Source organism: Pristis pectinata, chromosome 19 (genome assembly GCF_009764475.1).
Source record: "Pristis pectinata isolate sPriPec2 chromosome 19, sPriPec2.1.pri, whole genome shotgun sequence".
NCBI classification, from domain to species: domain Eukaryota; kingdom Metazoa; phylum Chordata; class Chondrichthyes; order Rhinopristiformes; family Pristidae; genus Pristis; species Pristis pectinata.
In genome coordinates this window covers 29223664-29235886 of record NC_067423.1, presented here as the reverse complement: position 1 = coordinate 29235886, position 12223 = coordinate 29223664, and the positions used below count along the sequence as shown (strand labels likewise).

At 37.4% G+C, this 12223-nt stretch overlaps 1 protein-coding gene across 3 annotated transcripts in view; it reads left to right on the top strand.

Annotated features, from left to right (window-relative positions):
* The first annotated feature begins 4311 nt into the window (after nt 1-4311).
* Nucleotides 4312-12223, top strand: part of hbp1 (HMG-box transcription factor 1) — a 37547-nt gene continuing 29635 nt past the window's right edge. Inside the window, exons 1-3 of one of the 3 annotated variants that reach the window (XM_052034068.1) lie at nt 4374-4388; nt 8751-8846; nt 10351-10543. In XM_052034068.1, coding sequence (XP_051890028.1) covers nt 8802-8846; nt 10351-10543 — 238 coding nt within the window. In that variant the 5' untranslated portion in view covers nt 4374-4388; nt 8751-8801. Of the gene's footprint in view, nt 4389-5281; nt 5358-8750; nt 8847-10350; nt 10544-12223 lie in introns of those variants that run through there. The other 2 variants (XM_052034069.1, XM_052034070.1) reach the window with 2 other exon arrangements.

The following is a 12223-nucleotide window of genomic DNA, read 5'->3' as shown; positions in this document are numbered from 1 at the left end:
CTCTAAGGAATAAAGTCCTAGCCTATCCAACCTCTCCCTATAACTCAGTCCCTCAACTCGTAGCAACCTTGTTATAAATCTTTTCTGCACTCTTTCCAGTTTAATAACATCTTTCCTCTTGCAGGGTAACCAAAACTGCACACTATTCTCCAAGTGCAGTCGTACCAGTGTCCTGTACAACTGCACCATGACCTCCCAACGTTTATACTCAATGACCTGACTTATGAAGGCCAGCATACCAAAAGCCTTCTTTACCACCCTATCTACCTATGACTCCACTTTCAGTGAACCATGTGCTTGTACTTCAAGGTCTGTCTGTTCTACAACACTCTTCATCTAGGGGAATTAGCTTCATAGTTACAATATCAACCAACTCCTCTCAAATCTTTGTGAATCGGTGAGATCAGCTTGAGTGAGAATAGGCCAATTTTATTCAATCTCTCCTCCTTTGACAATCCTTCATACCAGTGAATCTACCCTGCACAAAGCCCAAAGCAAATTAATATCATTTCTTTAGCATTGGAGAACAACACTACACAGAGCACTCCAGAGCCCTGTAAAATTCTCTATATACATTTGCACTTCAAATTCCTTGGAGTAAAAAGGCCATTAATTTTTCTGTTTGCTTTACCTGCATGTTTACTTCCTATGTATCATCATCTTTCCACACAATGACATTTACTCAATATTTAAAACTTTTTTTTCTATTTTCTACCAAGATGAATAAACTAACTTAGTCCATGTTGCAGACAGTGTTCCACCTTCTCACCCATTTAGGTAATCTGTCTTTATCTCTTTGCATCCACTTCACAGCTCACTATTCTATCCAACACATCATCAGTTAATTTGGATATATTATGCTGCCTTTTCATCAGCATTGTATTTCGGCATTCTTTCCTGTTACTTCAGGGAACAGAAATCGATATAGCCCTTTCCTGAGATATCTTTCACTTGTAGTGACATCAAGACCAAGTAATTTCCATGAATAGATATGTCTAATTTAAGATGGATACTTTATCAGGTATAATCTGACACGAAGTGTTAACAGTTAAACTTTTACTAAGTGAATTCAGATAATTGTAGATAAATGATGTCATGGGACAATGTTTTACAAATGAAATAAACTGCATTTTCTTTTCATCTAAAATGGAACCCAAAAGCAGAAGAAAAACCTTTTTGGAGTTTGAGTCTGGAATCAAATTGTGGGGGGATAAAACATTCAAACACATAAAATAGAATTTCTCAGTTTTTGTAATTAAAAAAAAATTATTTTGGACAGTGACACTTTTTTACTGAATTAAAAACCTTAATCAGATGGGATAGTGAACTACCCAAAAACTTAAGAAATCTTATAATGTCGATACTTCTATAAAGTGAATGCAAAGCAAATTAGGAATTTAAAATTAGTTGATTAAAATATGGCATTGACATAGATTTTAAACATTTTGGTTTCTGATGTAAGAGATCGCATAAACCATCATCTCCTTGAGGCCAATAAGGGATGGACAATAAATGTGGACATTGGGTGCAAAAAAAATGTACAGTTGAATGTAGATTGATTTCTGGATTCTGAAGGTCCATGTAATTTTGTGCATCTCAATAGAGTATTTAACTTGGGTTGTACTTTGTAAACTTTTTTTAAAAAATGTATCAAAACCATACAGGGCCCCTGATAATCTTGATGTATCAGGCTTGCACCTCCTCATTCAAACTCAACATTGAAAATATCCATCTTGTTTCCAGAGGCATTCACAAAGTCCTTTTGCTTCTATTGATCTAAGTAATAAGATTCTTCCACGGGGAAATCCTATTTCTTAAAACAAAATAACCAGTCCAATCACTAACTTGCATGATCTTGCAGAGCATGTATGTAAAAATTGTAATCCTTATTTGCTTATATGAAGCTTGAGGATTTATCTAATTAAGATGTGGAAATGATGCATTAAAATTTTAGTTATGTATGTAAACATTTCTGATTTTAAGATTAATAAGGCACTGCCAGCTTGTATTCATGCAACATTTCCTGTAAACTATTTAAACATAAGCATTAATCTATTTATAGCAGATTAAGTGCTAGCTTGGATTAGTGGGTCAATTTTCAATCTGCACAACATTGTTATTTGGTACGTTTATATTCCAAGACTTGAAGTGCTTCAGTTGGAGTGCTGGAACTGAATATTTTAATCAACATATTTTTGTTCTATCATCGTCTTCACTCAGCTTGGTTTGCTGCATTCAATTAGAACGTGATATCCTGTTCAGTGCTCTGAACAAATTAATTACTACAGTGTTAGAGGTAGATGACAATGTTTTGTTTTTTTTGTACACTATTTACAGCATGTGGAAATAGACAATGTACATTTCCTATTCTTAACTGGCCTTGAATTGGTGCTGCAGTTCTTTTTAAGGTTTCTGCACATTGCTTTTAGGGTATTCCGGGTGTTGACCCAACACAATTGTGAACGGTGGAAAGGATGTTAATTAAACAAGCTGTTTTGGTTTGAAAGTTGTGCTTTTTGAGTGTGGTTGGAACTATACTCATTTATGTACGTGGAGAGTTTCCTGTTTTGCTCATGTCACATTGGTAAATGAAAGGTTTTACGGGTCATGAGACAAGTTAATTGAGAACATCCATCCTCTCACCTGTTGTTGTTGTCACATTATGTGTGACTGACCTAATTCAGTTTCTGGTCAATGGTCATCTCCAAGATGTCAGTGGATGGTATTTGGCTATATTAATGCCATTGAATGTCAAGTAGATGTGGTCAGATGGTCTTTGTCTATCATGTACTTGTGTAGAGACTGCTTCATTAATTGAAGAATTGAATTGAAAAATGTTCTCATCACCACTTCTGATTTTACAGTGGAAGGGGTGGGGATGATACATCCACTGACGATCAACCAAGAAACTCTACAGCAATGTCTGGGGTTGAACAGATTGGTCTCCAACAACCACAGCCATTGACCTTTTGTGCAAGATTTCCTCTGATTCCTATTTTACTATTTTAGTTGGACTTCTTGCTGATGTTCAAGTCAAGGACTGTCACTTCCAACTCTGAAGTCAAGCTTTTATTGTCTGTATTTGCCCTAGGCTATGATGGGATTTGCATACAAGTCTGGGTATACTCTAAATTGAGCATCATTGAACAGGTCACTTGATGGCACAATTGACAATACCTTCCATCTCTTTCTGATGATTGTTGGCTAATGGAGTTGCTGTTGTCTATTTGTTTTTTTTTGTTACTGCTTTTAATAGACAGAACATAAAGCAAATTTCTGTTTCGTGAATTAGATCAGGTTCTGTGTCTGGCTTGGATGATTTGGCCACTGGTGTAGCTAGCTTCAGAGCACAGTACTCAGATACTTCTCTGAAAATTGAAGGTCCCTGCCAGGAGCTCTTTCAACCTTTCCAGTTAAAGTTCATTGCAATATTTTCACTGCATATTTGGGTGATGGATGGCGGTGTTAATCAACCATCTGTCACCTGTATATTCTGCAGCCAATGATTCACCTCCCAATCCCCTAAAGAATTCCACCACTTGAGGCATAGGCTTGAATACTCTCCACTCGCCAAGATGAGGTGCAGTTCCAACAGCATTAAATAGTTTGCATGGATTCGAGTTTATTGAGTCTCATTTCTTTATCTATTGGTGGTCTGCGGCAGCAACAGGCACCATCTTTCTGCAAGATTGAAACCTCTTCTAATATTACCCTCCTGCCCTATCAATTAGGGTAGGAAGAATAGGAAAACACTCTCCCTTGTACTTTTGAAGTTGCATGTTTGAAAATGCGATACTACTCCTTTACTAATCCAGAGCCAGTGTCTTGCAACAGCAGGATATTGGAGTAATCTGGAATGAGAGGTTAAAATATTCAGCCATGACAGTGAGAGGCCGATTCCTCCCTTAGTTCGTTTATATCTAACAACAACATGGGAGAACTTTCACCACAAAGGCTTCAAGCCATTCCTCAAGAACAATTGGAAACTGAAAGTAACTGGTGCCTTTGCAATAACGCCTATAGCTGGTAACTTTTTATTTTAAGATGTAAACAAATCCTTTTCTGGACGTGTTGGGGGACGAGAAGAACGATGCTGCTCAAGGACTGCCCAACTTTGCACTCAATGGGAATGCAACCATGGATCCGGGTCCTTCAGGGCTGGGAGGATTGTTGCTCCAAAAGAACATCTTCCGGCATGCTCCGCGCGATAGTTTATTTCCCCGTGACGTAGGCGCGCCGCTTCTCCAATCGCGGCCGCGTTTCCTTTGATTGGCGTGCGCCTGTCCTCCAATGGGCGGGCGGCGTGCTGAAGGTCGGAACCCGCCTCCGCCGCTGGAAGTGGTGGTGGGAGGGGGAGCCAGAGAAACTCGGTAATGGCGACGGAGCTGGTGAGTGAAGTCGGGGGGAGGGGGGATGTCAACACCGCGCTGTTTGGCGGTGCCGCCCGAACCCCGGCGGCCGGGGAAGCGGCTGTCGGCGGCGGGATGAGGTGTGCGGCCGGGGCGGGCAGCGGACAGACGTGACGTGTCGCTCATTGTTTATAAATTGGTGTTTTTCATCGGCTGACGTTTCTCCCATTCATTTCGTGACAGCGCCGCGACCCCGACACACTCTCCGTCAGCCCCTCACCGCGCTGCCCCGGCACCCCCCACCCCCAGCCCAGCCCCCGACACACCACACACTTTTGTTTTTGTTTTCTTCCTCTTTCCCCCCCCCCCCGCTTTCTACTTCCCTCCCTCCTTCTACCCCCCCGCTCCCTCCTTCCCCCCACCCCCGCTCCCTCCTTCCTTCCCCCCACCCCCCCCCCCCTTCATCTTCTCCTCCTTCTCGAAGTTTTGGAAAGAAATGAATTGAAACGTGTCGAGCGATCGCGGGCTAAACGTCCGGGGGGCAGTCGGCTTCGCTTTGTCCGCACCAATTTTATTTATACATTCCCAATTCTTTTTTTTAAAAGTAATCACGTACGTTTATTGTCGTCGAGTGAAAGAGAAAAGGTTATGGTGTGGCCTGTTTATAAACTTTTTCTATATACATATGTCTCTTTACTTTCTGGACTGAAACATTGCAGAAGTCCCTGGAGACATTTGATGTACTTTACATCGTTATTGTGCACGATAGTTCGACTCATTCCGAAAAGAAAACTATGTTTTTGTGGTTTTTCTAAGTTGGTGCGATGCTGTTTTGTTATTGAATTCCCCTGTTACGCAGTTCTGAATGAATGAGCTGACACGCAGGCGCACTGCTGCCCGCTTAGGGTGGGTAAGTGTCACATGATGGTGTATTTAAAGGCTCTGCGTGTTTGTGAGTAGGCTCCAGGCATTTGTTTACTGACTGTAGTTTCTCCCTCGTCAATAATGGTAAATATTTCTGAAAAGACAAGTGTCGAGTTTTATTTTGCGCTGCATTTGCTTACGGCTGTTGCTGTTGTTGATTAATTCCCCACGCTCCTTCGAACTCTTCCCCCCCCCCTTTCGTTTTCAATCTGTTTACACTTAGGACGTTGAGAAAGAGGCTTAAGGTCAGAGTGACGCAGATCGCAAATACATTTTAAGATACTGAGATTTCGTTCCTGAACAGTAGGAATTAAAACGAGTCCTGATCAAGGCAGATCTATGGAAGAGACTAAATGTCAGTTTTAACATGTGTTCAGGGCTTCTGTTTTTTGAATACCGTTGCTCCGACCCACAAATCTAACTTCTTTAATACTCATTCATATATTTAGACGTGGAGATACGGGCTCCAAGCATATTTTAAAGTGCGGGGTTTGTAATTTTCTCAATAATAGTAACGAAAATGCGTTACATTCTTCAATGCATGTAAGGGATAGGTGATGCTTCGCAGATTAGAAAATTATAAATGGGAAACAAACCGAACATTCCTGCAAAAAACAAGTTCTACGTGATTGAATCGGTAATGGATTACAACACGAAAGCCAAATTTGTAAAGCTATTACTCAAAAAGTTACCATATTGATCATTGTTGTTTATTCAATTAAATTTAATGAGTGTGGCCGGCATTCTTTAAGTAACAACAAGGAAAAGCATACTTAAAGTGAGAGTATCTGTAGGATAATGGGAGGTAGGTACCATTTAGTCCAACTAGTCTTCTAACATATTTGCAATGTCAGTCAGGATAATGGACCTGAAATTTGTGGATTCTAAAAGAGTAGCATCAGTGTTGGCTGCAGGGAGGGTGGAATTTGGAGTGCAATTTCACTTTTTTAAGGCTGTCTTGGCAAAGAGGCGGAACTGATGGAAATTCTATCAGTTTTTAACCTGTACTGGGTATAGAGTTCAATATATCTGCATGAATTGGATGTAATAAATGGCTCTACTGATATGGAGCTCTGAGCCCAATACTAATTTCCTAATGGCATCCTACACCATGACACAATTCCTGGATTTCTAGGGCAGATGAATAGAGAGCATTATGAATAGAGAGTTATACGAATAACCTCATCTCTGGCAATTGAAACAGAATTGTGCCCCAAAAGTCATCTCAGAGAATATCTGATGGCAGAGTGAGAATTCAAGTGGTAGTATTTGCCACCATTGTATTGGTAACCATTTCTGAAGCTGGTCGTGTTCAGATGAATTCTACTTGATCAGTTTGTATCAAAGGAAGTGCCAAGAAATGAAAATGTCAGGGATAAAAAGACCCACTGAAAAGAATGGATAGATTAAAATTTCATGTTCCAAAAGCCTTTGCTGAAAGTGTGCATGTGGGAGGTGGGGTGGGCTGGAGGAATGCAATTTCCACTTCCTATCTGAATAAAACAAAGAGGAACAACACATGGAAGTCAGGAATTTGGAAAGGTTACTTTTATTAAAAAGGAGTTATAACATGAGCAATATGCAAACAAAAATAAGTTATATTTTCCCTGTATAACAATGATACAGCAAATTTAAAAATAAACTTGTGGTTTTCCAAAGATTGTAAGTGTATACATAAAATTGGGAATGCATTCCTGAGATCACAATCCAGTAAATATTTAAAATAATTTTATCTCTGGATTGTTTTTGAAAGATAGATGAACGTCTGATCTGTGTCAATAAGTATAAAACATTCTGTATTGATGTCATAGGCAGTTAGGAGTACATAACCTATATAGAAGCTATTAAGGAAATTAAGACAATCCTTTCGATGTGCTGGAGATAGCAGAAAAGTATATGTGTGAATGGGTAAATTTATTACCAATGCGGAGCATATATGAATTTATGCTTGTATCTAGTTACCAAACTCGCTATTTGATTTATATATTGACTGAAATAATTTATGTGAAGTTAGTGAATCATATTCTTAAAAATACAAATGGCATTGTAGGGTCACCTCTGTGGGTAGACTGATGAGAATTGAGCATTTGTAATGCAAGGGAAATAACATTTTAGGAGTATTAAAGAGCTTATTGCAGCAAGATCATATGCTTATAACTGTGCTTAACGCTTATAACTGTGGTTATCACTTATTATTGTCTATCTGCTTTACCAATTTCAGCAGCATGACAAATGAAAGCATTTGCTGTAAAGATGCAAGAAGTAAAAATAAATATAATTAAAAGTTGTTTAGTGTGCAGTGGTTTCTACATTGGACATTGATGACACCATTTGTAACTGCAGAATCAAGCTATCCAATATGTAATGGTAATTCAGGAAATACAATATGAAATATTTTGAATGGTCTAATTGTGTATACTCTTAGTATGTGAGCAAGAAATGCATTTTGAACTGACAGTTCACTTTGAACTGACTTTTCATTCACTGGTTTGTCCTAATGATAAATAATCCAAATCAAAACACTGCAGATTTTATTGACATGTTGCCATCAACTGGAGACCTGATGCAGTTAATCGTGAAATTCGTATGTCGGGGAAGATGCTTGTAAGAAATGTAAAGAGAGAAAATAATGAATTAAAAAAATTAATCACTTTGTAAATGTATGTTATAAATGCATGGAATGTGCCACAATCATTGCAAAATTTGCATGGGAACCATGTATTACTTTCAGAAGTACATTATAAAGATTTGAAAATTATTACTGCATGACATTGCCACATCAATTCAGCTAAAGAAATAACCAAGCGTAGTAATAAATTTAATGAAATGATAATGCATTGTATTGCTGAATGATTATTGCAAAGTCCAGTTTTAACTTGGGATATACAATACTTTCAAATTGTAGAGGAAATATGTTTGGAAAGAGAGTTTGATTTTAGAATGGGCAAGAGGTGGCAGGATAACATTTTTTTTCCAACTGATCAGAATGTGTTTAAAACCTGTTGAATATTTAATCTGAAGGATCATTGTTACTGGAGTTGAGTTCCAGCTCAGTTTTACCAAAAGGTAATCAGGAACAACTTTCAAGATACCATAACCATAGAACCATACAGCACAAAACAGGCCCTTCGGCCCATCATGTTGTGCCGTCCATCAAACCACCCTCACACTATCTAACCCTTTCGTCCTGCATATCCCTCTATCTCACATTCCTCCATATGCCTATCCAACAAACTCTTGAACCTGTCCAATGTATCTGCCTCCACCACCACCCCAGGCAGTGCATTCCATGCACCAACCACTCTCTGGGTGAAAAACCTCCCCCTGACATCTCCCCTGAACCTCCTACCCATAACCTTAAAGCCATGCCCTCTCATCTTGAGCATTGGTGCCCTGGGAAGGAGGCGCTGGCTGTCTATCTATTCCTCTCAATATTTTATATACCTCTATCATGTCTCCTCTCATCCTCCTTTCCAGTGAATAAAGATCTGGTACAAAGAATAATATGAAATAAGTAAAATATTACAAATGCTGAATTTCCAAAAGAAAACCAGAAAATGTAAGAAATGGAAGGTAATTGAATTTAAACAAAACTCTTAAGCAATTTATAGCTGACTTGAGAATTTCCAGCATGTTATTTGTTATATCGGAAAGTAATTTACTCTGGAATATTTTACTGTAATGTTATTGTTACACCTTGAGTGTTTCATATTTATTATTTAAATCTAAGTTTTTTTAAGTGCTTTCTAATTAATTGATCAAGATCTTTGGAGAAATCTTTGTTTTTTTAAGTGTTCAGTTTGAGATTTGTTTTCCTTTTGCTTGGATGATGATATCAGCAAGGTTACCAATACGTACAGAACGTAGCTGAAACTGTTTAGTTAGTATCAAGGCCATAAAAATCAAAGACATTGTAGTACAAAGACTTATTATGTGGAGAAGCAATTAATTTTGAAGAGTAATAATTGTCTTCTAAGCATTCATAATGTTTTATAATGTATTTCAATGATAAGGCTGTTGTATTAATGAAGCAAAACATAGACACAGTAAAATAATACAACTGGCAGTCATTTACCAGGCATCTCCTTCAATTAGTTTGAATACGCTGTGGTCTGAAAAGTAGCATCAAAGGGGATAAAGAAACATTGTGGGGTAGGGAAGGGAAGTCTATTTGTTTTCAATTTGTTGTATCAAAGCAAATATGATCTGTCAATTAGTAAATTTTGCTCATTTGCACCTTTGCCTGTTGGCTGTCATTTTTTGTGACAGTCTTTGCTTTCTTTCTTCTATTAGATACAATGTGTAAACTTACCCTACAGCTCCAAGTTTTGTGGATTAACATTCTTTAATGGAAAAAACTTTGAATTACTGGCTTTTTTTTGTTAAAAGATAGAATTTCTTATTCATTCTGTGGTTCCATTGACCTAATATTTTCTCGCTTAATGAAGCATATCATTTTGTTCTATCATTGGCATAATATTTTAAAATAAATTGTTTTGTGAAGGTAATAGCTCGAGTGAACCTGAATTAACTCCGTGTGTGTGTGTTTTATGTATATTATATATATATATAAAACACACACATATATAAATAACACACATAAAAATAGTACATTATTTTCCTTCATTTCATGTTTTACACTTTTGCTCTTTTGATGTTCCTTAAGGAAAATAATGGTAGAAAGGTTTAGTAACAGTATTGCAAATTGGTGTGAGCATATTCCATTTATAGATAAGGGAATAGGAATTTATTGTTGAGAAAAAAATAAGGACAGAATATATGACATCAAAATGGGACCAAATTATTTTTTTTCTGTTCCTGGACCAATTAAGTGCATCATCACCTGAATATCCTGCTTGTTTTTGACTCAATTTGTGCAGTCAGAGGAAATTAGAAAACAACAGGTAAATTAGAAAACAATGAATACTTGAAAAATTGCTAAATAAATGCTATATTTTTTAACTGGCTATGATGCTAATTTTTAATCAAAATTCCTTCAATCTTTGCAAGTGTTTTTTATGGAGTTTGTGATCTCTAATCCAGATATTTAATACACATTGTTTATTTTTTGTTCAAGTCAACTGAAGTCCAATGGCATAACATGGTGTGGGATATGAAAACGAAATGTACACCTAACAGAGTGCAGAAAGTTCAGTTTGTAGTGGACAAGAACTCTTCAGGGATGGATGATTCATTTGAGTTATTAAAATGTAATGAAGATTTACCATCATCACCTGGAAATGCAAACAATGATCAAGCAATGGAATATGGTGAGCTATTTTTTTAAAAATTCTAAATGTTTTATCACGTCTTTACAGTTTTTAGGAAACATTGTCAAAAATGTAAAATTGGTAAAGTTTGATGTGATAAATAACATTCAGTAACAGCATAACATTCCATTTCTATAAAATAAGTAACTTTGAGTTCATGCAGTGAATTTTCCACAGTCAAATGTATTGACTTAATTTTGGTTACTGTTTGTCATGTAGAGGTGGGTAATTTCACCATAAAATACACCTTTTTGAACTGTAACACCTGACCATGTGCAGTTTCTGCCCTTCACTAATTTCCTTTTAGTTAGCTCTGTTAGACATATCAAATGTGAGACTTGAGGTTAATACAAATCTAAACATAGCTAGAAATTGGAAAGTATTAAATTATAAGAACATGGTAAAGGAATTTTTTCCTTCACCCTTCATCATCTCCCCTGCTCCACCCCCTTAAGTCCAGACAAAGTTTAAACTAAATAGGGGGTGAAAGTTTCTGGTGGGGGACATTCAGAGAGTTAAAGAGAAAGGACAAATTGATAGTGTAGGGTGACAAAATAGGTAATGATAATCAGACTCTGTCAAGAAGGAGTAATGCATAGAAACATGAGGAAATACATCTCCAATTAGAGTCAGAGCAGAGATCAGTGATAGACGAAATAAAAGGCTCCTTGTCTGAATGCATATAATGTTTGTAACGATTTAGGTGAAATAATGACACGATTCCAAATAATTGGGTGCGATCCATTAGCCATTATAGAGATGTGGTTGTAAAGGTTGGGAATTACATATCCTAACTTTAACTTTAAGAAGAGGTAGGCAAAATGGGAAAGGAGATGAGGCAATCGTAATAATAAAGAATAGGCTAAAAGCAATAGAGAAGTAGGATCTTAGCTGAAAAAATAAAGAATTTGATAAAGGAGAACAAACACTTCGAAGGAAAGGGAGGGTAGAACGTGAGGAGAGGCCAAAGGGAAACATAATAACAGTGTAAGAGCTCTGAAATGGAAAAGATTAGCTAAGATTAAAGGGCATACCTTGCATATTCAGGCAGCAAAAATCATCTTTGAAAGTAAAGAAATACTGTGGAAATTAAATATTTTATGTATGGCTGCATAGAAGAAAACACAGGAAGCCTCTGGGATATGGTGCAGGATTACAGATATAAAATGAATAGGAACTCAAAAATTGACATTAGTGGAAAAATTAGCATTGGAGAAGGTAATGGGACTAGCTCTTCCACATTTGAAGTTAGTGAATGGACTTGTGCTGGTTATTGAAGGAGGGAGATAAAAGACAGGGAACCAGTTTGCTCAATTTCACTGATGGGGGAATGCTGAAATCCTTTATTAAGGATGTGGTGACAAGATGTAGAATGAGTCAGAATGGATAGGGATATCAGGTTTGATAAATCTATTTGAGTTTCGTGATGTAGCCAGCAGAAGTGATAAGGGCAGGTCAGTTGATGAGGTATATTTGGACTTGAAAAGAGTCATTGATAAGGTGTCACATGAGATTATGAAACAAAAATAGAGCACATTGCACTGTCTTGGAATGAGAATTAGTCAAACAGGAATCAAAGGGTAGGAGTCATTTTTGCATTGGGAATCTCTGATGTCACAGGGATCAGTGCTGAGGTCCAATTGATCACAATCTATACCAATGACTAAACGAGGGAACAAA